At 60.2% G+C, this 26,669-nt stretch overlaps 1 protein-coding gene across 26 annotated transcripts in view; it reads left to right on the top strand.

The window, feature by feature from the left end:
- Positions 1–26,669, top strand: part of EXD3 (exonuclease 3'-5' domain containing 3) — a 119,565-nt gene that overhangs the window by 34,164 nt on the left and 58,732 nt on the right. For 22 of the 26 annotated variants that reach the window (XM_054500300.2, XM_054500299.2, XM_054500293.2 and 19 more), the window contains 5 exons: positions 7,392–7,456; positions 18,324–18,497; positions 18,850–19,017; positions 23,867–23,920; positions 25,228–25,367. In XM_054500300.2, coding sequence (XP_054356275.1) covers positions 7,392–7,456; positions 18,324–18,497; positions 18,850–19,017; positions 23,867–23,920; positions 25,228–25,367 — 601 coding nt within the window. Of the gene's footprint in view, positions 1–7,391; positions 7,457–18,323; positions 18,498–18,849; positions 19,018–23,866; positions 23,921–23,967; positions 25,168–25,227; positions 25,368–25,498; positions 25,717–26,669 lie in introns of those variants that run through there. The other 4 variants (XM_054500304.2, XM_054500303.2, XM_054500301.2 and 1 more) reach the window with 4 other exon arrangements.

Below are 26,669 nucleotides of genomic sequence, written 5' to 3'. Positions count from 1 at the left end.
ACCACCCAGAACATACTGTTATCTTTTTAGTTTTTATATATTTGTGTAATTTTTATTTACTTTTTTTGTGTGTGTGTGTGACGGAGTCTTGCTCTGTTGCCCAGGCTGGAGTGCAGTGGCACAATCTTGGCTCACCGCAACCTCCGCCTCCCGGATTCACACCATTCTCTTGCCTCAGCCTCCCGAGTAGCTGGGACTACAGGTGCCTGCCACCACTCCCGGCTAATTTTTTGTATTTTTTTAGTAGAGATGGGGTTTCACTGTGTTAGCCAGGATGGTCTCGGTCTCCTGACCTCATGATCCGCCTGCCTCAGCCTCCCAAAGTGCTGGGATTACAGGTGTGAGCCACCACGCCCAGCCTTTTTTTTTTTTTTTTTTGACAGAGTCTCGCTCTGTCACCCAGGCTGGAGTGCAGTGGCGCAACCTCGGCTCACTGCAACTTCCACCTCCCGGGTTCAAGTGATTCTCCTGCCTCAGCCTCCTGAGTAGCTGGGATTACAGGCACCCATCACCACGCTTGGGTAATTTTTGTATTTTTAGTAGAGATGGGGTTTCACCATGTTGGCCAGGCTGGTCTCGAACTCCTGACCTCACGTGATCTGCCCGCCTCGGCCTCCCAAAGTGCTGGGATTACAGGCATGAGCCACCGTGCCGGGTCTGTTACTTTTTAAAAATAGGCATTTCATCTTCCAAGATTTCTGTTGTAGGTAGGATCTTTTCTTCAGCAGATTTTCTGACCTGAGGTTGCAGAATGAAATTTGGGGATCTCTCTGTCCCTCTCTGCGTGTGTCCACCTGGCTCCCAGTGTCCCAGCTCCTTGCCAGCCTCACTGTCCCTCTCTGTCCCTCTCGCTCCGAGCGTCCCAGCACCTCGATGTCCTCACTGTCTCTCTCTGAGTGGCGTCTGCCTCGTGCCCCCTGGGCTGGTACCGCCCTTTCCCTCTCTGCCTCCCTGTGGGGTCCACAGCAGTGAACGGTGGGCTCTCCCCCTCATCCCACTTTCCCAGCAGAGGCAGCTTGGGCTCAGGCTGGGTCAGGTTCTGTCTCCAAGGCCCTCGGCTTCATAGATGAGGCAAGTGAGTAGGACTGAGGGTGAGGGGACCCATGACCGATGAGAGACGGTGCTGTGCTGGGGTTGCGGGCCGCTGTGTTGATAGACAGAGCAAGGGGCTCCATGCCAGATGCTGGACCACCGGGACCCCCTTCACCTCACTCCCCAGACACGGGCCGTCCTCTGCCGTGAGCCGAGGTGGAGAGCACACGCTGCCCACCGGGCCTGGGGTCTCGTTGCCACCTCCGTCCTTACGTCCCCCGCCCTGCCTGCAGCTGAGCACAGGCAGATGTGGGTGGAATCCGAGACCAGAGACGGTTGGGCTGGAGGGGGTGGCCCCGTCTCAGCTGCCCCCGGAGGCCAGAAGGCCACCAGGACACAGACTCGTGGCAGAGGGACGGAGGCCCCAGTGCGTGGTGGGTGGGCGCAGCCTCTCAGGACACGCCTGTGGGAGGTGCCATGGGGTCTCTGAGGTGAGCTGAGGTCGTGGGCTGGCCCTTTCTGCTGTCCGTGGGCAGTCAGAGGGCTGACCCAGGCGGGGTGCTGCGCGGATAGCAGGTGCCCGGACCCATGGGCATGCAGGTCACCACAGCACGTGGGGTCTGGTCTGGGCGGCCGGGCTCTTCTACACTCACTGCCGCGGGGTCTGATGCTGCAGGCAGGTGTGGGACGGCCTTGGAGACGGGCTGTGAGCTTAGTGACCGAGGCCCTAAGAGGAGAGCCGGCTGCGGGGGAGACCCACTTGGGGGCTTTGTGAAGACCACGTCACAGACTTCCTGCCCAGAGGCCGGGTGTCCCCTGCCAGCATCCGCTGCCCGGTGTCCCCTGCCCAGCATCCGCTGCCCAGTGTCCTCTGCCTGGCACCCGCTGCTGGGGTCGGCCTCAGTTCCTGGGGCTTCTGTGCCCCCAACCCTGTGGATAAAAAGCCCCCTGTGTTTCTCATCCCTGCTTTATGGTAGAGTGTCGGGAATAACAGAGCCTTCGGCGCCATCCGCTCCACGGCCCACAGTTTCCCGAGCGCGTCTGTCCTTCGGCGCCGTCCACTCCGCAGCCCACAGTTTCCCGAGTGCGTCTGTGTCTCAAGGCGAAGGCAGCCCCGTTAGCCGGGTGCTGTTTGGAGGAAGTGGCATCCCTGTGTTCTGCCCATCCTGCATCCCTGCAACCATCCGTACTCCTGTCGGCTGGCGCGGGGGTGTCAGTTGGGGAGCCGTCCTGGCCGCCTCTGCCTGGACACCCTCAGGCTGACCCCACAGAGTTCCTGAGCCCTCCCAGGCACGTTTTGGGGAGGGTGGCTGGGGGGGAAGCTAGTACGGGCACCGGGCGCTGGTGCTGGGCAGGGACCGTAATTCAGCCCTCCAGAGAGAAGTAGCCCAGCTCTTGGATGTGAATCCACATTCGGGGGACTGTGGGACTTTTATTCTTGAGCTTGAGTTTCTTCTAGGTGTCCTCCTAATACACAGCTGCCCTGCTCTGCCCCTACCCACACAGTTCCGAGGAGCAGGGTCCGGGGTCAGGCGTCAGCCTCCTGGCCAGGGCCATCTGTCTCAGCGTCCTAGACCTGCCTGTCTGCAGGTCCCAGGCATCGGTGCGGCGCTGATGAACTTGGCGAATTCAGGGAACTTGGGCCTGGGTGTGGAGGTGGGGGCCAGAGGCCACCCACGGAACTCCTGCCGAACATCCACACTGGGGACCAAAGGCCCCCAGAAGCTACTGCACGAGGAGGCGACCTCAGGGAGGGCTGGCTGGGGCTTCTGGGGCCGGAGAGCGGGTCTGGGAGGTACCTTGGTGTCAGCTCCAAGCCCCACCCGCCCTTCTCGGACCCCCATGCCCCTGCGTGGTATCCCTGAGTTGGGGTGCATGGGGTGCTGTGTGCTGAGCGGGGTGTGTCCCCCAGGGCTCTCCCAGGCACCCTGTCCTCTCACTGCTGAGTCCCGGGGCTCAAAGAGCTCGCTTGTCTTCTTCGTTCAGACAGAAGCCACCCCTGGACATCCTGTTTTTCTTCTGTTGTACGAACAGGAAGCCAGCAATTGTGTGAGATGAGTGTCAGCATGGCCGTGTCCGAGCCCGGCACAGCAGAGACTTGTCCCACCACACCTGCCACGGGTCCCTCCAGCTCTGGCCCGAGAGACTCAGGGCTCCCCGGGGCTCCCCGGTTGCGTGGGCTGTGAGCACCATGTGTGCACAGCTGGCCCTGGAATGGCCAGAGCGGGCACCGTGGAGTGTCCATCGTGCACCGGCCATGGCCCGGAAGGAGACCCAGGCGGTCACTGCCCTGAGGCTCAGCGTTGAGGCCTCAGTGAAGCAACAGGGGCAGAAGGGCAGGGGCCGGGGGCCAGGCAGGGAGCAGGGGCCGGGTACCAGGTACCAGGCAGGGAGCAGGGGCGCTAAGGGGGCCAGGCAGGGAGCAGGGGCCGGGGGCCAGGCAGGGAGCAGGGGTGCTGACGGAGGCAGGCAGGGAGCAGAGGCACTGAGGGGGCCAGGCAGGGAGCAGGGGCCGGGGGCCAGGCAGGGAGCAGGGGCGCTGACGGAGGCAGGCAGGGAGCAGGGGTGCTGAGGGGGCCAGGCAGGGAGCAGGGGCGCTGATGGAGGCAGGCAGGGAGCAGGGGCGCTGAGGGGGCCAGGCAGGGAGCAGGGGCCGGGTACCAGGTACCAGGCAGGGAGCAGGGGTGCTGAGGGGGTCAGGCAAGGAGCAGGGGCCGGGGGCCAGGCAGGGAGCAGGGGCGCTGAGGGGGCCAGGCAGGGAGCAGAGGCGCTGAGGGGGCCAGGCAGGGAGCAGGGGCGCTGAGGGGGCCAGGCAGGGAGCAGGGGCGCTGAGGGGGCCAGGCAGGGAGCAGGGGCGCTGAGGGGGTCAGGCAGGGAGCAGGGGTGCTGAGGGGGCCAGGCAGGGAGCAGGGGTGCTGAGGGGGCCAGGCAGGGAGCAGGGGTGCTGAGGGGGCTTCCGGGCAGGCTGCTGGGTGCTCGAGAAACAGCCTCAGGCCCAAGGGGCAGGGTCCGGGTCACAAGGAGGGTGGGCTGGGAGGAGGTGCTGGGCCCCGGCTTTGACTCTCAAGGCTGAGGGACCACAGCGGAGTCCATTAAGTGGCCTGGCCCGCCCCATATTTCTGTAGGATGCTAGGGCTGTGCCGTGCTGCGGGGCTGGGTATTGTCTGAGGGCACAGCGTCAAGGCAGGGAGGCCCCTGGGAAGTTGGAGTGGCCCAGGTCGGTGGGAGGGGGCAGACCCTGCCCACCTGGAGGGCAGAACCAGCAGGACCTGAGCAGGGTGAACTGACTGAGCAGCAGCACTGACTGGGGAGTGGGAGGGCCGGCATCACCAATTTCCCACCTGGAAAGGTGGATCTCGATTTGGAAAACTTAAAAAGAATAATAAGGACACCTTGCTTATTGATGGATGGATTGATTGACAGGTTCTCACTCTGTCCCCCAGGCTGGAGGGCAGTGGCACAATCAGGGTTCACTACGGCCTCAACCTCCCAGGCTCCAGCCTCCCAAGTGGCTGGGACCTCAGGTGCGCCACCATGCCCAGCTAATTTCATTTATTTTGGTAGAGATGGAGTCTTGCTATCTTGCCCAGGCTGGTCTCAAACTCCAGGGCTCAAGCGACCCACCCACCTCAGCCTCCCAAAGTGCTGGGATTACAAGTGTGAGCCACCTTGCCCAGCTTCACCCTGCTTTTAAAAATATGTGAAATATACATAACATGAAATTTACCATTTTAACCACTTTCTGTGTACACTCAGTGGCATTAAGTGCATTCACGTGGCTGCACAGCCGCCACCAGTGTCCACCTTCAGAACTTTCTCATCTCACACATCTGAAACTCTGCTTTAAAAGAAAATCTGGGCTGGGCGCGGTGGCTCACGCCTGTCATCCCAGCACTTTGGGAGGCTGAAGTGGACGGACCAATCGAGCTCAGGAGTTCAAGACCAGCCTGGCCAACATGGTGAAAACCCGTCTCTACTAAAAATACAAAAATTAGCCAGGCGTAGTGGTGAGCGCCTGTACTCCCAGCTACTCCGGAGGCTGAGGCACGAGAATCACTTGAACTCGAGAGGTGGAGGTTGCAGTGAGCTGAGATCACAGCACTGCACTCCAGCCTGGGTGACAGTGAGACTCCATCTCTAAATAAAATATTAAATTAAATAACAAAATAAGTCTCTTGTTTATTGTGAAGTGCAACCCACGTGTAGGAAGGAACGCAGAGCACACGATGCGGCTCGGCACGTGATAGTGAACACACCACAGCAGGCTCCGCCCAGCCCCGCCCGGCCCCATCGCCGGCCCCGCCCAGCATGCAGCACCCAGAAGGCGGGGCCCGTCACACTGCCTGCCATGGCCACGTGGTGGGGTACATCCTCCCCACCTGGGCATCATCCTGGGGCTGATCCACTTGCTCCGTCCTCCTACAGTGGACATTTGAGTGTTCTCAGCCTCTGTGTGCGGCACACTGTGCGCGATGGTGGGACAGTTCTGAGTGCAGACAGGAACGCTGGCCCGTGCCACCCAGGCCCAGGTGGCTGCAGAGCCGCAGTGGTGGAGCCCGGGTGCCCCACGATGTTTTATGGTTTTGTTTTTTTTTTTTTTTTTTTTGAAACACAGTCTTGCTCTGTTGCCCAGGCTGGAGTGCAGTGGCCCGATCTCAGCTCACTGCAACCTCTGCCTCCTGGGTTCATGCTGTTCTCCTGCCTCAGCCTCCCGAGTAGCTGGGACCCGCCTACTCGGTGGCACCCGCCACCACACCCAGCTAGTTTTTGTATTTTTAGTAGAGATAGTGTCTCAGCACGTTGGCCAAGCTGGTCTGGAACTCCTGACCTCAAATGATCCACCTGCCTCGGCCTCCCAAAGTGCTGAGGAGAGACAGCCGGGTTTTGTTTTGCATGAGCTGCTTTTGTTACATTTCTCCCAGGGAATCTGACATTGCTGATGCTGTTGTAAGTGATTTTTGGAATGGCCATTTCTGTTTGTTGCTGATTTTCTCATTTTGGCTTGTGCTGAGCATTGATGCCGAACCCATTGGTTAATTCTAACGGCGTAGTTTTGATCCTTCGTGGCTTTCTGCGTAATCAGTCACATTGTCAGCCTGTCCTGATGTTTCTGTTTTCCTTCCGCATTGGATGCCACCTGCATGGGATGGCTCCAGGCCAGGCTGTCGTGTCCTCACGCGCTGCCCTGAGCATCACACCTCACGCTCGCCCATGGCTTTTACCCAGTTCAGGGCGCTCCCTGCCCGTCTCAGGCGAGTTATTTCTTAAATTGTGAGCTGAACTGAATTTTAGAACACTTGCTCTGTGTCTACCGAAAGGGCCACGTGGTTCTCTCCTCCGTTCCAGTCCTGGGCTGAATCACACCCTTGGGCTCTCATGTTAAGTCAGCCTGGCTCTCCGGGGTGACCCCTGTCACGCACGCTCCTCTGGCGTGTGTGGCAGAATCCAGCTGCTGAGGTCTGATCTGATCTCATGTGAGTCCTCAGCCTCCCTCACAGCAACACAGGGACTTCCCTGTTCCCGTCCTGCCCTCCAGGGGGGCCCAGCAGCTTCCACAGCCCCCCAGGTCCAGGGGGGAGTTCACTGCGGAATCCACCCAGGCTCCTGTCCTCAGGCGCTCCCCTGTGGAGTCCCTGCTGGCACCCGCCCCTCCCTGGCCTCCGACCCCGACCCTACCACGTGACCAGGCCCGGGTGGGTCCCCACTCCCCTGAACCACCAGCCTCCAAGCCAAGCTGTGCAGCCCCCAGGTTCTGTCTGGAAACCTCCCTTGGGTCTCGCTCTGGTAGCTCTGTCCGTGTGGGGCAGCCTCTTTGGTCGGCACTTTTGCTGCAGAGCTTGCACAGTGAGGTGGGGGCCTCCCAGGCAGGGCTGGAGGGAGGGGGAGGTGCTGGAGGGAGGGGGTGGTGTGGGAGGGCCGGGGACGAAACCTAAAGAGGGCAGGGGCTTGGGGTCCTCGTGGTGCCAGGACTGCGGTGCAGGGTTTGGGCGAGAAGATGCTGATGAGGTTGCCAAGGGCGCCGGGCAGAGCAGGCCCACGAGGGCTGCTCTGCAACTGTAGCTGAAAACCGAGGCCCAGCTCCCAGGGCTGAGCGTGGATGAAGTGCTGCTGGGCGCACTCAGCTGGATGGGCCGCCACGGGCCACAGGGAAGGGACAGGGGTGAGCCTGGGCCAGAGTGGGTGCTGCCGCACCTGGCGGGTGTGTTGTGTGTGTGCCGGACAGAGGTGGGGGTGGTTCCCGGCCCCCCAGGTCCAGAGGGGCCCCAGGCATTGCGGGTCAGTGGGGGACTTCCCGGCGGGCTGTGCAATAGCCCCTGCACCTGCCTCTCCCTCCCACGGCTGTTATCTTGTCTCCACAGGCCAGGACCCCCTCCTGCTCCTGCAGGCCCTGCAGACCCTGTGGTCCACGCGGGAGCGGCAGCAGGTGAGTGGACGTGGCAGCCACCACGTGCCGAGTCACAGCCGGCAGAACTGACTGTTGGGCAGAGACTGGCCTAACAGGAGGCCTCCCTGGTCAGGAAGCTGCACAGCCCCCCACGGCCGCCTCCAGGGTGGCCTGTGTGGGGCAGGGGGCAGTCTTCCTCAAGTCCCCAGGGTGGTAAAGGCACTGCCTGGCCCCAGCAGCCCTTCTGAGGTCACCTCTGGGAGGCTCAGGGGCCACTCACCTGCAGGGACACAGCTGTCGCCAGCACTGCCAGGCCTGAGGCCCCGTCCTGCCACCGCCAGAGCACCCAGGCCCGGGTGGCCATTGGGGCAGGTGTCCAGGAGCACCCTTAGGAAGGGGTGGGACTTGAGCCGGGCAGGAGGCTGGGCGGGAGAGACTGCAGAGGGAGGGCCGGCCACCTGTGGGGCAGACACGGATTCTGGCTCCTTAGTGGCAATGGCCTGTGCACAGGAAGCTGCCAAGTCCTGAGTGCCGCGTCTGCTGGCCCGAGGTTGCTCCTGCAGGTCCGGGGGACGCCCTCCAACCCCAGCCCAACTCCTCTGAGTGCCACATCCACTGGCCTGAGGTCACCCCTGCAGGCCCAGGGGACACCCTCTGACCCCAGCCCTGGCGCTGCCTGCTCCTGTGTCTGCCTCTCTCCTGCACCTGCCTCTGCCAGCTTTCCTTTGTCCATCAGCGCAGTGGCTTCTTGGGCCTCCAGCTTGTGAATCTCTGTCCTTGCTTTTGAGATTTCCCTCTGCCGTTCCGTTTCCAGGCTCTCTTGTCGGACCTTCGTCTGTGACGCCCAGTCTTCCTCACTCTCTGGCACCTGCATGTGTGGTGTGAGCCTCCCCAGATCCCGCCCCCCGCCCCCCACGTGTCTGAATTGTGGAATTCCACTGTCCTTTCCTCCTTATGTCCTGACGTTCGTCCTGGCGTCTCCTTTGAGCAGCGCTTGTTTCTCCACAGACAGGGCTGCGATCTGCTCCGGGCTCCTCTGACAGTCATGAGGCCGTCACGCATTTCATCTTCATGGGGGGCCTGTGTCTGTGCCCTCAGCTCCTCCACGCGCCCTGACCTCCTCCACGCGCCCTGACCTCCTCCGCGCGGCCTCCCCGCCTCCCCGCGCCCTCCCCGCCTCCCCGCGCCCTCCCCGCCTCCCCGCGCCCTCCCCTCCTCCGCGCGCCCTCACCTCCTCCATGTGCTCTCACCTCCTCCATGTGCTCTCACCTCCTCCCTGCGCCCTCACCTCCTCGCGCCTCCATCACATTCCTGGATTCCTGCAAGCTGGCGAATGCCACGTGCCCAGTGGCCCTGGGTGGGCCAGGAGCCTTGAAGATGGGGTCCTTGGGGATCCTGGGTGCTGAGGAGAAGCCCAACCCTAGAGCCGGCTGCACATGGAGGTCCTGGGGACCCCTATATGGTGGCACAGACACCGGCTGCCCCCAGAGGAGGGAGATGAAGACCAGGATTTTGGAGAACTCCTTGGGGCGGTCTGCAATATAAAGGGGGAAATGGGACTGTTGGCGGTCTGGGAGGGCTTGGGTGTTCCTGTAAAGTGAGAGAGGAGCCAGCACACTGGGCGGGTGAGAGCAACCTGGGAGACGGGCAGGAGGAGGAGGCAGGGCTGGAGCAGGGTGAGAGCATGGAGTAGATGCAGTCCCAGAGTGGGGCTCCCCTGGTTCATCGGGCCCTTCCCAGCCCCACTGCCCAGCAGCCTGTGGTGGGGTGTTCCTGTCCTTTTTTTTTTTTTTTTTTTGAGATGGAGTCTTGCTCTGTCACCCAGACTGAAGTGCAGTGGTGCCATCTCGGCTCACTGCAAGCTCCGCCTCCCGGGTTCAAGGGATTCTCCTGCCTCAGCCTCCCGAGTAGCTGGGATTACAGGCACGTGCCACCATGCCCGACTAATTTTTTTTTGTATTTTTAGTAGAGACGGAGTTTCACCATGTTGGCCAGGCTGTTCTCGAGCTCCTGACCTCAGGTAATCCGCCCGCCTCGGCCTCCCAGAGTGCTGGGATTACAGGCGTGAGCCACTGCACCCAGGCTGTGTGTGTGTGTGTGTGTGTGTGTGTGTGTGTGTGTGTGTGACAGAGTCTTGCTCTTCCACCCAGGCTGGAGTGCAGTGGCATGATCTCAACTCACTGTAACCTCCGCCTCCCACATTCAAGTGATTCTCTTGCCTCAGCCTCATGAGTAGCTGGGATTAACAGGTGTGCAACACCACGCCTGGCTATTTTTGTATTTTTAATGGAGACAGGGTTTCACCATGTTGGCCAGGCTGGTCTTGAACTCTTGACCTCAAGCAATCCACCTGCCTCGGCTTCCCAAAGTGGTCCTGTTCTATCAGGGTGGTCCCATTCTAACAGCCCCTCGGGGGGCCTTCTGGTGCTGCTGAGCCCATGGGACCCCCCCCCCAGCCCCATTACTGAAGCCCTGAGTGGAGCCGACAGCTCAGTGCAGGGGATGCCGGCCAGCAGGGAGGAGGGGGGATACTGGCGGGGGTATTGGGGGGGGATGCCCAGAGGGGGGTTGGGGAGGAGGGGGGATACCAGTGGGGGAGATTGGGGGGATGCCCAGAGGGGCAATGGGGTGGGGGGAACCAGTGGGGGGATGGGGGGGACACCCAGAGAGGGGATACTGGTGGGGGTTATTTGGGGGGACGCCCAGAGGGGGGTTGGGTGGGAGAGATACCGGCGGGGGGATTGGGGGGGACGCCCAGAGGGGGGTTGGGGTGTGGGGGATACCGGCGGGGGGATTGGGGGGGACGCCCAGAGGAGGGTTGGGGTGGGGGGGATACCGGTGGGGGGATTGGGGGGGACGCCCGGAGGGGGGTTGGGGTGGGGGGGATACCAGTGGAGGGTTGAGGAGGGGGCATACCGGCAGGAGGATTGGGGGGGACGCCCGGAGGGGGGTTGGGGGGGATACTGGCGGGGAGGATTGGGGGGACACCTGGAGGGGGGTTGGGGTGGGGGGGATACCGGCGGGGGGATGGAGGGGATGCCCGGAGGGGGGTTGGGGTAGGGGGGATACCGGCAGGGGGATTGGGGGGATGCCCGGAGAGGGGTTGGGGTGGGGGGGATACTGGCAGAGGGATTGTGGGGGACGCCTGGAGGGGGGTTGGGGAGGAGGGGGGATACCGGCGGGAGGATTGGGGGGGACGCCCGGAGGGGGTTTGGGGGGATACTGGCGGGGGGGATTGGGGGGACGCCCGGAGGGGGGTTGGGGTGGGGAGGATACCGGCAGGGGGATTGGGGGGGACGCCCAGAGGGGGGTTGGGATGGGAGATACTGGCAGAGGGATTGGGGGGGACGCCCGGAGGGGCATTGGGATGGGGGGGGCTCACGTTGTTTTCTCCATGCACAGCAGGGGGCTCTTTGTAGCTGAGGGGACCAGGAATGAGGCGTGAAGCCCAGTGAAGGGCTCGAAGGGAGGAGGGGCCGGCAGGGTGGGTGGGACGGCTTCCTTCGTAGGGACCCCGGGAGGGAGGCAGGCAGGGCAAGGGGAGCCCAGTCTCAGAGCCATGGGTCCCAAGGGTCTTGGCACGTTCATTAAGGCCACCAAGATAAGGACAGGAGCTGGAAGGAGATGCTTGGGCCAGGACTGAAGTCTCCCAGAACAAGGGGCTGGGGCCCTGAGGCTGGCAGGGGTGCAGTGGGCACTGGGTCCGTGTGTGGCTTGCGCTGGCTGACGTGGGCACACAAGGGGCACAGCTGCCACTGGGGGCCTGGAGGGGAGGACCCAGCTGGGGGCCTGGAGGGCCAGGATTTTGCAGAAGGTTTACTGGACTGGTTTCAGGAGTGAGGGAAGGCGGGGTGTGGTCAGAACAGCTGCTGCAGAACTCCGGGGGTGACAGAAACAAACCTGGGCAAGAGCACACCCCAAATCAGAGCCACCGAGCGTCTGCTTAATTTAATGTTTTATTGGGGTAAGATGCACAACGTATAAAACCAACCGTTTCACAATCAGTGACTCAATGGCATTGAGCGCCCAGTCGTGCTTTGTGAATCTTTTTAGCATCTTTACAACATTGTGCACCTCTTCTGGTTTCAGAACGGTTCATCACTTCAAAAGAAAACCCCGTACCCCTCACACAGACGCCCCATTCCCCTCAGCCCCAGGCCCTAGTCACCGCTCATCCACAAACCCTGTACCCCTCACACAGACGCCCCCATTCCCCTTAGCCCCAGGCCCCGGCCACTGCTCACCCACAAACTCTGTACCCCTCACACAGATGCCCCCATTCCCCTCGGCCCCAGGCCCTGGCCACTGCTCACCCACAAACACTGTACCCCTCACACAGACGCCCCCATTCCCCTCGGCCCCAGGCCCTGGCCACCGCTCACCCACAAACACTGTACCCCTCACACAGACGCCCCCATTCCCCTCGGCCCCAGGCCCCGGTCACCGCTCATCCACAAACACTGTACCCCTCACACAGACGCCCCCATTCCCCTCGGCCCCAGGCCCCGGTCACCGCTCATCCACAAACCCTGTACCCCTCACACAGACGCCCCCATTCCCCTCGGCCCCAGGCCCTGGTCACCGCTCATCCACAAACCCTGTACCCCTCACACAGACGCCCCCATTCCCCTCGGCCCCAGGCCCTGGTCACCGCTCATCCACAAACCCTGTACCCCTCACACAGACGCCCCCATTCCCCTCGGCCCCAGGCCCTGGCCACCGCTCACCCACAAACTCTGTACCCCTCACACAGACGCCCCCATTCCCCTCGGCCCCAGGCCCCGGCCACCGCTCACCCACAAACCCTGTACCCCTCACACAGACGCCCCCATTCCCCTCGGCCCCAGGCCCCGGCCACCGCTCACCCACAAACCCTGTACCCCTCACACAGACGCCCCCATTCCCCTTGGCCCCAGGCCCCGGCCACCGCTCACCCACAAACCCTGTACCCCTCACACAGACGCCCCCATTCCCCTCGGCCCCAGGCCCCGGCCACCGCTCACCCACAAACCCTGTACCCCTCACACAGACGCCCCCATTCCCCTCGGCCCCAGGCCCCGGTCACCGCTCATCCGCTTTCTGCCTCTGGATTTGCCACTTCTGGACAGTTCACACACATGCGGTCACATAACATGAGGTCTTTTTGACTTCTTCATTTAGCACGATATCAAGGCTTGTCTACGTGGAAGTCTGTGTCAGCTTCCTCCTTTTCCGTGGCTGAGTAATATGTGGCCAGGCCACACGCTGTTTCTCCATAGACAGCTGAGGGGCATCTGGGCCATCTCCACCTCTGGCTGTTGTTAATAAGTATTTCTCTGAAAATTCATCTACAAACATCTGCTTGAGCCCCTGTTTTTAAATCTTTGGGGAGGACGGGTGTGGTGGCTCACGGCTGTAATCCCAGCACTTTGGGAGGCGGAGGTGGTAGGATCACCTGAGGTCAGGACTTCAAGACCAGCCTGGCCAACAATGGCGAAACCCCATCTAAACCAAAAAATACAACAATTAGCCGAGCGTGGTGGCGTGCACCTGTAGTCTCTGCTACTTTCGAGGCTGAAGCATGAGAATTGCTTGAACCCGAGAGGCACAGGTTGCAGTGAGCCAAGATCGTGCTACTGCACTCCAGCCTGGATGACAGAATGAGACTCCATCTCAAAAATAAATAAATAAAAATAAATAAACAAATAAATCTTTGGGAAACTGCCTGGAATAGAATTGCTGGATCATGTAGTAATCGTGTTTACCTTTTTGAGGAACTGTCAAACTACTACTTTTATTAAAAATTTCAGCCAAGTGCAGTGGCTCATGCCTGTAATCCCAGCACTTTGGGAGGCCAAGGTGGGCGAATCACGAGGTCAGGAGTTTGAGACCAGTCTGGCCAACATAGCGAAACCCTATCTCTACTGAAAATACAAAAACTTGGCCAGGCATGGTGGTGTGCACCTGTAATCCCAGCTACCTGGGAGGCTGAGGCAGGGGAATCGCTTAAACCCAGGAGGCAGAGATTGCAGTGAGCCAAGATCGCACCACTGCACTCCAGCCTGGGAGACAGAGCAAGACTCTGTCTCAGAAAAAAAAAAAAAAATTTGACGACTATTTTTTGTTTTCAAAGTTCTCTTAGGTTTCCTCCCTCCCTCCCTTCCTTTGTTTTTTGACAGAGCCTGGTTCTGCGTCGCCCAGGCTGGAGTGCAGTGGTGCAATCTCAGCTCACTGCAACCTCCGCCTCCCAGGTTCAAGCGATTCTCCTGCCTCAGCCTCCTGAGTAGCTGAGATTACAGGTGCACACCACTATGTCTGGTCTCAAACTTCTGACCTCAAGTGATCCACCCACCTTGGCCTCCCAAAGTGTTGGGATTACAGGCATGAGCCACCACACCCAGCCTTAGGTCCTTTTTGAAATCTGCCTTCCCGCCCCCCCCCCTTTTTTTTTTTTGAGACAGAGTCTCGTTCTGTCACCCAGGCTGGAGTGCTGTGGCACAGTCTCAGCTCACTACAACCTCCGCCTCCCGGGTTCAAGGGATTCTCCTGCCTCAGCCTCCCAAGTAGCTGGGACTACAGGTTCAACTATGCTGGCTAATTTTTTGTATTTTTGGTAGAGACGGAGTTCCACTATGTTGCACAGACTTGTCTTGAACTCCTGAGCTCAAGCCATCGGCCTGCCTCATCTTCTCAAAGTGCTGGGATTCCGGGCGTGGCCACCGTGCCCGGCTGATGCATCGTTCCTGCATTTGCCCACCGACTCTCTGTGTTTGGCTGTAACCACATTGCACGCCCAGTCGCTTACTGCTCACAGAGTCCAGGTCAGAGGAATGAGGTCTGGTAGAAAGAAAGTGACTTTTTATTCCGTAGCTGGCTTGAGGGAAGAAGCGCAGGCCTCATGCCTGAAGGGTATGGGTATGGCTTAGCTTTTGGAGCAGAAAGAGGCTTTTTTTTTTTTTTTTTTTTTTGAGATGGAGTTTCTCTCTTGTCGCCCAGGCTGGAGAGCAGTGGCGTAATCTCGGCTCACCGCAACCTCCGCCTCCCAAGTTTAAGCATTTCTCCTGCCTCAGCCTCCCGAGCAGCTGGGATTACAGGCATATGCCACCATGCCCAGCTAATTCTGTATTTTTAGTAGAGATGGGGTTTCTCCATGTTGGTCAGGCTGGTCTCCAACTCCCGACCTCAGGTGATCCGCCTGCCTCGGCCTCCCAAAGTGCTGGGATTACAGGCATGAACCACCATGCCCGGCCAAAAGAGGCATTTTTAAAAGGTCAGGAGGAAGCGAGCAGGTGGGAGGGGTCTCTGTGCCTTATCTACCTGGAAGTTGAGTTGGCATCTCCATGGGCAGAAAGAGGCTGTGAAGGTGGCCTGAAACTCCAGCAGGCACACTTTGGGCCGTAAATCAACTTGTCTCTCGAGGTTGCCTCCTGCAGGCGAGTTCTGCTCTGAGCCTCTAAGCACATGGATAGATGAGCTTGCCCCGTAGGAGTGTCTGGTGAACAGGAGGTGAAAGGCTGTCATTGCATTTCTTTTTTTTTTTTTTTTTTTTGAGATGGAGTCTCGCTCTGTCGCCCAGGCTGGAGTGCAGTGGCACGATCTCGGCTCACTGCAAGCTCCGCCTCCCGGGTTCACGCCATTCTCCTGCCTCAGCCTCCCGAGTAGTTGGGACTACAGGCGCCCGCCACCACGCCTGGCTAATTTTTTTTGTATTTTTAGTAGAGACGGGGTTTCACTGTGTTAGCCAGTATGGTCTCGATCTCCTGACCTTGTGATCTGCCCGCCTCGGCCTCCCAAACTGCTGGGATGACAGGCGTGAGCCACCGCACCTGGCCACTGTCATTGCATTTCTAAAGAAATAAGAAGTGGGGAAAGGAGGAAAGAGAAGAGAGAGTAAAATATAAGTGAACTATCATTTAGTAAAATGGGGGTAGTTGCTTACACATTCCCAAATCGATGTCCCGTTACTCCACATTCTCAGGGCTTTAATCAACCTACTTGTGGTTGTCACTCATGGTGGCTTGCTTCCTTGTGTGTTTTCTAAGTTTTCATTGTGAGCTCATTTACTGGAACTTTTTCCCTCTGGTGACCTAGTGCCCACGTGTCCTGGCAAAGTGGTTAAAGAATGATGTTTTGTTTCTGCCAACTAACTACAGATAGAACTCACTAGGGCTAGAACTCGCTAGGGCTAGAACTCACTAGGGCTAGAACTCGCTAGAGCTAGAACTTGCTAAGGCTAGAACTCACTAGAGCTAGAACTCACTAGGGCTAGAACTCACTAGAGCTAGAACTCACTAGGGCTAGAACTCACTAGAGCTAGAACTCACTAGAGGACCTGGAACTCACTAGGGCTAGAACTCGCTAGGGCTAGAACTCACTAGAGCTAGAACTCACGAGAGCTAGAACTCGCTAGAGGAGCTGGAACTCGCTAGAGCTAGAACACGCTAGAGCTAGAACTCGCTAGAGCTAGAACTCGCTAAGGCTAGAACTCAAGAGAGCTAGAACTCACTAGTACTGGAACTCACTAGAGCTGGAACTCACTAGAGTTGGAACTCACTAGGGCTGGAACTCACTAGGGCTGGAACTCACTAGAGTTGGAACTCATGAGAGCTAGAACTCGCTAGAGCTAGAACTCGCTAGAGTTAGAACTAACGAGGGCTAGAACTCACGAGAGCCAGAACTCACTAGAACTCAATAGGGCTAGAACTCACTAGGGTTAGAACTCACTAGGGCTAGAACTCACTAGAGCTAGAACTCGCTAAGGCTAGAACTCACGAAAGCTAGAACTCATTAGTGCTGGAACTCACTAGAGCTGGAACTCACTAGAGTTGGAACTCACTAGGGCTGGAACTCACTAAGGGTGGAACTCACTAGGGGTGGAACTCACTAGAGTTGGAACTCATGAGAGCCAGAACTCACTACAGCCAGAACTCACTAGGGCTAAAACTCAGTAGAGTTAGAACTCACTAGGGCTATAACTCACTAGGGCTAGAACTCACTAGAGTTATAACTCACTAGGGCTAGAACTCACTACAGCTAGAACTCCATAGGGCTAGAACTCACTACAGCTAGAACCTACTAGAGCTAGAACTTGCCAGGGCTAAGACTCACAGGAGCTAGAACTCACTAAAGCTAGGACTCACTAGGGCTAGAACTCACTAGAGCTAGCACTCGCTAGGGCTAGAACTCACTAGGGCTAGAAGTCACTAAGGCTAGAAGTCACGAGAGTTAGAACTCACTAGAACTAGAACTCGCTAGAGTTAGAACTCAAGAGAGCTAGAACTTACCAGGGCTAGAACTGATGAGGTCTAGAACTCGCTAGAGCTAGAACTTGCTAGAGCTAGAACTCACTAGAGCTGGAACTCGCTAGGGCTAGAAGTCGCTAGAACTAGAACTCGCTAGAACTAGAACTCACTAGAGCTGGAATTCACTAGAGCTAGAACTCACTAGGGCTAGAACTCACAAGAGCTACAACTCACTAGAGCTGGAACTCGAGCTATAACTCACTAGGGCTAGGACTCACTAGAGTTAGAACTCACTAGGACTAGAACTCACTAGAGCTGGAACTCACTAGAGCTAGAACTCACTAGGGCTAGAACTCACTAGAGCTGGAACTCACTGGGGCTGGAACTCACTAGGGCTAGAACTCACTAGGGCTAGAACTAAGTTCCTGGAGCACCTTCAAGTTGCTTCAAGTTCCGGATGCATGAGACGCTCAGGCTTTGTTTAAGGGCGGCTTTCCTTTTCTTCCCGGAGTCCAGAGGGACAGACAAGCTGCCTTTCACCTTGTCTAGCCACTTTCCCCGAGGGGCATCCTTTGGAGGGTCTGGACTTTCCAGCCTTACCTCCCGTGCCTTTGGATATCGCACCCTCCTGGACAGCGCTGAGGTCTCCTCACGCACTCACCTGCGTGTGCTCCACGGCTGTTCCTGGGTGTTTGTGGGGAGAGCTGTCAGGTGCTGGGAGCCGGAGTGTGCCTTTTGTTTCGGTAAGCTTTCAAATCGCCGGAGCACAGTGCTTTCAAAGCTGTGTGGCAGCCTCAGGATGTTGTTCCTGGAGCCCCGTGGAGAGCACACGGTCCACATCGCAGGGACGACAACAGCGCGGCCCACGCTCTCGGCTTGCAGCCTCCCTGGGCCTCTGGGGGCGCGTCCCGTGGCTGGCGCCAGCAGCTGGGAACTCACCCTCTTGCCCACCCGTGTGGCCGTGGGCTTCAGGGTAGGGTGTCAGCTGCTGCGCCCTATCCCGAGCGCTGAGCTGTGAACCCGTCCACCTCTTTAGCTCTTAAGATTCCACCTGCAGAATGACCTGCAAGCAGTTGTTATGGCTTGAAGCAAATAGCGGTTGACTCGCTTGCAGGCATCCACAGAGGACGGCGCCGCCGAGGCTGCTGCGCAGCAGCGAGGGCCAACTTTCTGTAGAATCTTCCGGAAGCCAGAGACCAAAACAGACGCTTTGCTTCTCTTCATCCACCTCTTATCCATTTCCCAAATCTCCTGCGGGTCAGGGATAGAAAAGTACATAAAAGGCATTTTTCAGTTTGGGTTTCGGTTCTTGCCCTTCAGTTTCTGTCGCCTGCTGAGGGCAGGCCAGGCCCGTGGCCCGCGAGAGCCACAGGTGAAGTGACCTGTGAACCTGAGGCTCGGGCTGCGGTTGCCTCCCAGGCCAGCGGCCCTCTGTCTGCCTGGAGAACAGGCCGTCTGTCTTTATGGGATAATTAGTGCGGACAATGACCACCACCCCTGGGGGCCCGGGGTGTAGCGGACCAGAACGGCAGCGTGAAAAGTCACGGAGGCACGGATGGCGGCTGAATGGCCACAGCTACCTTCTGAATGGATTAAATTTTTAAAAACCTCTCTGCGGTGCGGAGGCCTTGCCAGGAGGCTTTGAGTACAAGACAAAGTGTCAGTGTGGTTTCATGTCTCCACAGCTCCGGGAGGAAGCCTGGCGGGGGTTTGCTGCCCTGGACGACCCCCTGGCTGGGCTTCTGGACATGCTGGAGAGCTGCCGGGGCCGGCGGGGAGAGGGCCCCTCCCTGGAGGCCTGGATCTCCCACCAGCTGCAGTGCTGGCTACAGGCACAGCCACGCCCGAGCCCAGCCCAGGTGAGCCCATGGGCTCTGTGACAGTCACCTCCCTTCCTGCCTCCACCCCTCAGCATAGTGGACCTGGCATCCACCTGCCCAGGCCTCTGCACCTGCTCAGCAAGCTGGAGAAGGGCAGGGGGATGCTGGGGGCTGTGGCCGAGACCCAGCCCGTGGCTTCACCCTCAGCCTTCTGACAGCCACGTGCTGAGACTGGCCTCGCCCCTCCCGTGCCCCAGCCCTGCAGGCCACCCGATGCCCACACACGGCCACAGCGGCAGGCGCTGCTTCCTGAGCCAGGCCTGCCCCAGTCGGCCCCATGGCCCAGCCACTGGGTGCTGCATCCAGTAAGTCTGGGTCCCTGCTCTTCCAGCACAGCCTGAGGCTGAAGCAGCTGCAGGCCCGAGCGGTCAGAGTCCTCACTGAGAGCCCCACCAGCCTTGTGGCACCACTGGCCAGCATCTTCCAGCTGCAGGATGCAGACAGGAGCTGCCTGCTGGTGCACGTCCACCGCCTCCACCACGAGGGCAGGTTCAGAGAAGTGAGTGGCCCACGTGGCCGGGCCCATGGGGAAACGGCTTCTCGGGCGGTGGGGCAAGGACGCACCTGGCTCAGGGCCCCGTCTGTGTGGAGGCTGTTTGGGGCTTCTGGTCTACATGGAGGTATCAAGGACCCGGCCGTGGGCAGCCAACAGCTGTGCGCGGGGTGCCGGGTCCCAGGAGCCCTCAGGCTGCCTGAGCCAACAGAGATGTCAGGGCACAGCTTGGTCCCAGGCCTGGGTCTCCCCCTGCCCACCCTGTGTCTCCCAGCAGCCATTGGGCCCTCACACTCACAGGGTCCCAGGTGGACCTGGGCCTGAGCTTTGGTCCAGCCACACCCCACCATGCCTGTTAGCCTCCGTGTCTCTGGAACCTTCACAGAATCACCCGGTAGGCTGCCCTTTGTGGGTAAGTTTGCCTCCTGGGCACTAGGCGCTGACTGAGTCCCCAGCATGGCAGTGAGCACCCTGGAAGGAAACGCTCCTGGGCTGAGCAGAAGGGCTGTGGGAGCAGCTGGTGCCAGCCCCGCCACCCACAGCACCCCCAGAGTGGTGCCCACTCACAGAAGCCCAGAGTGGGCAGTGCCAGCGCCTGGGACACAGGACGAGGTTCAGGGCCGGGGCACCAGTCGCGCCTCGGCACAGTCACCCAGGTGCGAGATGCGTTGGGTCAGTATCCAACCCTTGGCTTCGGTCCCTTGCGGTCCGGGGCCGGGTTTTAAGCGGTGTCGCAGAAGTGTGGGGTTGGCAGCTAAAGGTGTCTGGATGAGAATTGGTGGAGCTTTTGGAATCACAGTGGTTTGCTGAGTCTCCTTTGTGAACAAGGCTGACTTTTAAGCCCAGAAGGTTCCAAGAGGAAGACCAGGTCCTAGCATCACAGGCCCGTCGTCCTGAGCGTGGCCAAGCTGTGACTTGGGTTTGTGTGGAGCGGTAGGGAGCGGTGGGGCCTGCAGTGGGTAGGGAGGCAGCCGTCTTGCATGGGGTGGCTCTGAGCTGTTCCTGCAGGTACAGGGGGGCCCCCATGACTTCTCGGTGCCCTGAGATTGCAGATCCCAGTGCAGATTCCAGGGTGCAGCACGAGGTGCAGCAAAGAAGCCCGGGGGTGTCCTGCCAGGGGATGTCCTGCTTGGGGGTGCTCGGCCCGGCGGTGCTTGGCCCAGGGGATGTCCTGCCTGGAGGTGCCCAGCCCCAGGGGTGCCTGGCCTGAGGGTGCTCAGCTCAGGGTGCACTGATCATGTATGAGGAGGCCAGCACTCAGGGGCATTGGTCCACCTCCCGCCCCGTCAGGGCCCCCTTACTTCAGGGCCGAGCGCGATGGGCACCACCCCGCTGCCTGCCCACGTGGGACCCTGCTGCTGAGACGCCATCCCGATGGCACCCTGGGTTCCTCTTCTCAGCAAGACCCCTCACCGTGAGGAGGTGCATTGGAACCTGGGCGCGGGCATTGGGGGCTGATCTGGCCGGGCCCTCACAGGAGTGTGCTCTGTGTTGGCCGCGCGGGCCCCACCCCCGGCGCTGTCGCCTGCCACGCCCCGGGCTGTCGTCTCGTGGCGGGTGCATGGTGCTGAGAAGCCACGATGCCCGGGCACAGGACAATGCAGGATGGAGGGTCCCGCTCATGTGGCGCGAGGCTGAATGGCGGCCGTGCCTGCGGAGACTGCAGGGAGGCAGAAGGCAGGCTAGTGTTTCGGGCCGTCTTCTGTTACAGAGCCTTTCAAAGACTGTCTGGGGCCGGCTGAATGCGCCTCCCTCACGCTCCGAGGCAGGAATCCCCACACAAAGGGGGTCTTGTCCCGCACAGGCCCCTTCTGCGAAGAAAGCCATTGTCCCCGAGTGGGGCCGCCCGGCAGGCGATGCATGCTCCACTGCTCACCGCCGCGCCCGGCCGAAAGAGGCCGCATTCAGGCCTGTCCGCTTGGATTAGCTGGGACTCACGACTCAATGTGCTGCGATATTTCATGTCGAGGGCAGCGGCTGGCCCTGGGCAGGATGAATGCCTGCTTTTGTCCGCTGAGTTATTTTATTTACATTTTTTAAACAGCTTATCAAGGTAAAAAGATAGCTTTGCTTTAAAAAAAAAAAAAAAGGCCCTCTTGGCTCCAGGCCCACGCAGAGGTGGGAGGCAGGGCTGTCGCTGGGGTCCTTGGCCTTCGAGCCTGGGCACCTGCCCAGTCTTCCTGCCCCTCAGAATGGGGGGCCCAGGGGAGCTGGGGAATGCCCTTCCCGATGGTCGACACCACGGCCCCTCCGGATTTTCTTTTTTTTTTTTTTTTTTCCTGAAAGCAGCAGCTCCTGGGCCTGTCTAGAGGTTTCTGCAGCCCCACCCCGACCCCGCCAGCTGGACAGCCTCGTCTCTCTGTCTTCCTGGTGGATGCCTCCCATCCTCTGGCAGCAGAGGTCGGGAAGGTCTGCCTGGTGCAGAGGGGCCCAGTTTGCCCCATCTGTCCTCATGGCCCAGCCCCGGGCTCGTTCCTCCCATGGGGTCCAGGACTCTTCACCTTCTGCTGTCTGCTGCCTGGGCCTGGCTCTGGGGCCAGGTGACCTTTTTGTGCCTGCTGAGTTTCCCAAGTGGCCAGGCGTGGACAGTGGGCAGCTGTACACCGTCCTCTCAGGGAAGTTCAGACAGAAATGACCAGACGCTGATTCTAAGCCAGGCACCACCACAGTGAAAGGGCCAGCAGGGTCCCCAAAGCCTGAGACAGGGGTCAGGCCAGGGAGCTTCCTGGAAGGGGTGGGTCTGCTTCTAGCCACCCCCCAGCCCCCCATCCCTTGTCACCAGGACTGCCCATGAGCAAGCCTGGGCTCTGCCCTTACCAGGGTGGGGCTGAGGGAGCGCCATCCTCGTCCTGTCCCCCAAGCTGCTACGCCACAGAGCTCCCACCGGGCTCCGGGTACAAAATGTGGACACAGACGCTGGGGGCGCAGGACCCCTGCATGTCCAGAAAACCCACCTGGCCTCAAGAGGCCCCGGGTGCCCAGAGAGCTCTGGTGGGCCTAGAAAGAAAGGTCCGGACACCTGTTAGCCCTGGGCTCTGAATGGCCATGGAGAAGAGAAGGGCTGAGCTGGGCATCTTGAACCCCCTCTGACGGGGTTGCAGCGTGAGGGACAGGGAGGCAGAAGCCACCCACCTGGGGAGCACGGCCAGTACCCAGCCCCGCCCAGGCTCCTCCCCAAGCCTGAGGCCTCCTTCTTGGGCTCAGAGGGGTTCCTGGTTGAGTGGGGCCCACCGAGGGCTGGGACTGGAGCCTGAAGTCTGTCCTCGGAGGGAGGCCGGGGGCAGCAGCGGTGAGGGGAGGCCCTGGCCACCTGCCCCTTGCTGTGCCCCCAGCCTCCCTGGTCCCAGCGTCACCTGCTCAGGGCCTGGTCCCAAGGACATGACGGGCACAGCCCCATCCTCCACCCCCTGCATCTGACAATGCCCACATGGGGCAGGAGGAGCAGAGGGAAGGCGGGTTATGACCACCCTGTGGTTCTGAACGCGGTGAGGTGTCCGGGCCTGCACTCCTGCCTTCCCGAGTTCTGGCAGCTTCTCAGGGGGTTCCTGATCCAGAAGGGGTCAGAGCCCTTGTGTGAAGCTGCGGGTGTCACTGCTGGCGTGGTCCCCATGTGGTGGTCCTGTGCCCCTCCCACGGCCCTGAGCCCCTTCCCACGGCCCTGAGTCCCCTCCCCTCGGCCCTGAGACCCCGCCCCGGGCCCCGCGCTCCTCCCCACAGCCCTGAGGCCCCGCCCCGGCCCTGCGCCCCTCCCCACGACTCCGAGACTCCCACGCTCCGGGCCCTGCGCCCCTCCCCACGGCCCTGAGACCCCCTCCCCGGGTCCTGCGCCCCTTCGCCTGGCCCTGCGCCCCTCCCCACACGGCTCTGAGACCCTCCCCCACCCCTCCCCTGGCCCTGCGCCCCTCCCCACGGGCCTGAGGCTCCCTTCCCGGGCCAGGCACCCCTCCCCACAGCCCTGAGGCCCCGCCCCGGCCCTCCGCCCTTCCCCACGGCCCTGAGACCCCCGCCCAGGGCCCTGCGCCCCGCGGGCCTGGTGGAGGCCTAGCCTCTTGGACCCTGGCCAGACAGTGGAGGCGCCAGGTCAGCGCTGCGCAGGGAAAGGCCCCCGGCCCTGCGCCCCCACCCTGCGCACCGGGGCTGGAAGCCGGACTCGAGGCTTTCCCAGGCCGCTATTTTGGTCCTTTCTCTGGGCTGCGCGGGGGCGGGGCGCCATGCTCCGCGGGCTGCTCTCGTGGGTCATTTTTGCTGGCTATGGGAGCGCAGCTTATGGAAATTATTAATAGCAGCTCAGGCCCGTGGTACGTGCAGGCGGTCAGGGCCCGGCCGTGCCCCGATCGCAGCCGTGTGGCCTTGGAGCGCTCACGGGGTGCCCGTCTCCCGCCTCGTGGGAAGGGCTACGGCCCCCCAGGCCTCAGGGTGCGCTGAGGCTGGGGGTCCTCAGCCTTGGCCCGTCCACTGCAGGCACCATTGTGTTCTGGGCCCCGCAGATGGGTCACGGCTTCACCCCTTGCCTTGACCCCACCTCCTAGCCTTCCTCTGGCTCATCAGCAATCCCGGAGCAAGGCCCTGGGACCCAGGCTGTGTGGCCAGCACCCCCTTGAGTCCCTGCTGCCCCATCCAGGCCAAGCCCAGGCCTCCCACCTGTCCCAGCCCATGCAAGGCCTGGCTCAGCGCGGGGGGCTTGTCTGACAGGCCAGGCCCCTCAGCCTGAGGGCCACGTGGCTGGACACGGGAAGGCCCTGCACTCTGCCCTCAGTGACCAGGCGCTGGTGCAAAAGGGTGGTAGCCCCCTCACCCGTGGTGCTGCCTGGCCCCTCCCAGGCCCTGAGTAATCTGCCGCCTTTGTGTTTGCCAGGCAGTCATGCTGGGCACGACGTTGAAGCTGCAGCCAGAACTTGATGTTGAAAAGGTGAACGTCTTTCTCATGTAAATTGTTTAGGTTCAAGCTTGGATAATGCCCAGGTCTCTATAAACAGTGTTTGGTGGAGGTGGGGGGTCCACCAAGCCACAGTGGGGGACAGCAGGGCCATCGGGGGTCGGCGAGGGCCTCAAGAGCCCCCTAAACCACCATCCTCCTCGTGGGCTGACCCCAAATCAGACGCAGCCGCACGTACAGGCACCCCGTGTCCGGCTGTCCCCTGAAGCCCTGAGTGTGCTCCGTGCAGCAGCTGGGGCCACCCCTTCCCTGGATTGGGCACCAGGTGCCTCGAGGACACGCAGCCCATGTGCTTCTGGGACGCTCTTCTGCTGCACATCTCCACTGCGCAGTGGGCTGGGGAAAGCAGTCACCTAACTGTGAATTTCCGTACAGATGACAGTCCTCAGACCCACAGTGTCTGCAGGGATGGCAGATCCAAGCTTCTACACTGGGACTCTGTGCACATCACAGGGAGGCAGGTGGAACCTGCTGGTTAAGCAGGGGCGGGTGGGGGAGTGAACACCCCTCGGGCAGAGGCAGGTGGGGACGGGAGGCGTCCTGGTCTCCCTAAAGAGGGAGGGGTGTCTACACCAAGGTCTTCGGGGCTGTGCTCCGGGCGATGGGTGCAGACTCCAGGTCTACAAGAGCTGGGGCCAGAGAGGGCTCTTGGGGCTTCGGGTTCTGCCTGAGGACTGTCCCCCAAGGCACTGCCGGGCAGGTGGGCCCCATGCCATCGGCGCCAGGCAGCCTCACCTGTGGGGCAGAGGAGGGAGGTGGGGGAAGGGAGGTGAGGAGCCTTCCTCGAGGGGCGTTGTCTACAGGAACTGGTTCTTGCTGAGGGAATGGCTGGTGTGCCCCAAGGCCCAGCGCCACAGCCAGGGACTCCCTCAGGGCAACCTGGAGGCACCGACAGCGTGTGGGTCTTGCAGGCCTGCTCGGGAGGCAGTGCTGGTACCATGTGCCACGAGAAGGCATTTCCGGACTACCAGGGCTACTGCCGGTGGTTTGTCTTGGTCCTGCCTCCCCACATTTGGTGACAAATGAGCTTCCCCAGGGCCCCCCTTGCCTCTTAGGGCCTCCAGGCTTTCATCGTGGAGATGGGGATGGCCACAGAGCCCACCAGGAGCCTGGGGCGAGTGTGTATGAGCGTGAGTGCGGGCCAGGCGAGCACTGCTAGGCCTGGACGGCCTCTGGGCCCCTTTCGTTCTGACACTTTGGCCACTCCCTCTGGGTTGGAGGTGAGTCAGGTTTTGGCTGAGGTGGCGGAGGCTGTGGCCTGACCATGTGTCCCCCTGCAGATGAGCATCCCACTGCTCCTCCAGGACAAGGTGGCCCTCGTGGAGCGCTACGTGGCCGGCTTCCCGGACCTCCAGAGGAGGCTGCTGGCCCTCATGGATTCCTGGTGCCAGCCCGGCTTTGACATCAAGGACGTTGCCAGGTGAGTCCTGTGGGGCACTGGCAGCTGGCACCAGATGGCATCCTGGGAGCCCTGGTTAGGGAAGGGAGTGTAGGGGGGCGGCAGGCACGTGGGAGAGCTCTCCCCAGGAGGTTCTGGTGTTTGGGTCACAGCTGCCATGTGACTGCAGCCGAAGCAGCTGCCCCTGGAGAGGAGAGGCTGGGGCTGGCAGGAGCACAGCCCTCTTCTCCCGAGTGAAAAGAGTTAACTGCTCTTAGAAGAACGAAAATAATTCTCCATGGTGGCTCTTCTTATGCAGGCATGGCAACCATACTGCTTACTTGTTCATCCATTCCTTTGTTCTTTCATCTAATAAAGTTTTTGGAAGCACTTGGTGTGTGACGTCTGTCAGCAATTACAGAGAAAAGGCAGCACCTCACAAGGAGCCCATATGGTGCCTGTATGGATTCACGGAAGCCGTGTGCGTGTGTATGCATGTGTGTGCATGTATGTGTGTGCACATGTGCATATGTGCCTGCGGGTGTGCATGTGTCTCTGTGTGTGCATGTGATATGTGCGTGTGTGCACGTTTGTGTGTGCCTATAGGTGTGTGTGTGTGTGCATGTGTGTGCATTGTTCATGTTTGTGCAGGTGTGTATGCGTGCATATGATGTGTACATGTGTGTGCCTGCAGGTGTACGTGTGTGTGCATGTGATGTGTGTGTGCATGCATGTGTGTGCCTGCAGGTGTGCGTGTGTGTACGTGTGTGTGCATGCATGTGTGTCTGTGTGCATGTGGTGTGTGTACATGTATGTGTGTGCATGTGTGTGTGCCTGCAGGTGTGCATGTGTGTGCATGTGTGTACACGTGTATCTGTGTGCACTGTCTTCATGTTTGTGCAGGTCTGTATGTGTGCATACGTGTGTGTACGTGTGTGCGTGTGTGTGCATGCGTATATGTGTGTGCACTGTGTTCATGTTTGTGCAGGTCTGTATGTGTGTGTACGTGTGTGTGCATGTGTGCATGCGTATCTGTGTGTGCATTGTGTTCGTGTTTGTGCAGGTCTGTATGTGTGCATACATGTGTGTACGTGTGTGCGTGTGTGTGCATGCGTATCTGTGTGTGCACTGTGTTCATGTTTGTGCAGGTCTGTATGTGTGCATACGTGTGTGCGTGTGTGTGCATGCATATCTGTGTGTGCATTGTGTTCATGTTTGTGCAGGTCCGTATGTGTGCATACGTGTGTGTACGTGTGTGTGCATGCGTATCTGTGTGTGCATTGTGTTCGTGTTTGTGCAGGTCTGTATGTGTGCATACGTGTGTGTACATGTGTGCGTGTGTGT

This window comes from Pongo pygmaeus, chromosome 13 (genome assembly GCF_028885625.2).
Source record: "Pongo pygmaeus isolate AG05252 chromosome 13, NHGRI_mPonPyg2-v2.0_pri, whole genome shotgun sequence".
NCBI classification, from domain to species: domain Eukaryota; kingdom Metazoa; phylum Chordata; class Mammalia; order Primates; family Hominidae; genus Pongo; species Pongo pygmaeus.
The sequence above is the reverse complement of the archived record's forward strand: the minus strand, read 5'-3'. Positions and strand labels throughout refer to the sequence as shown.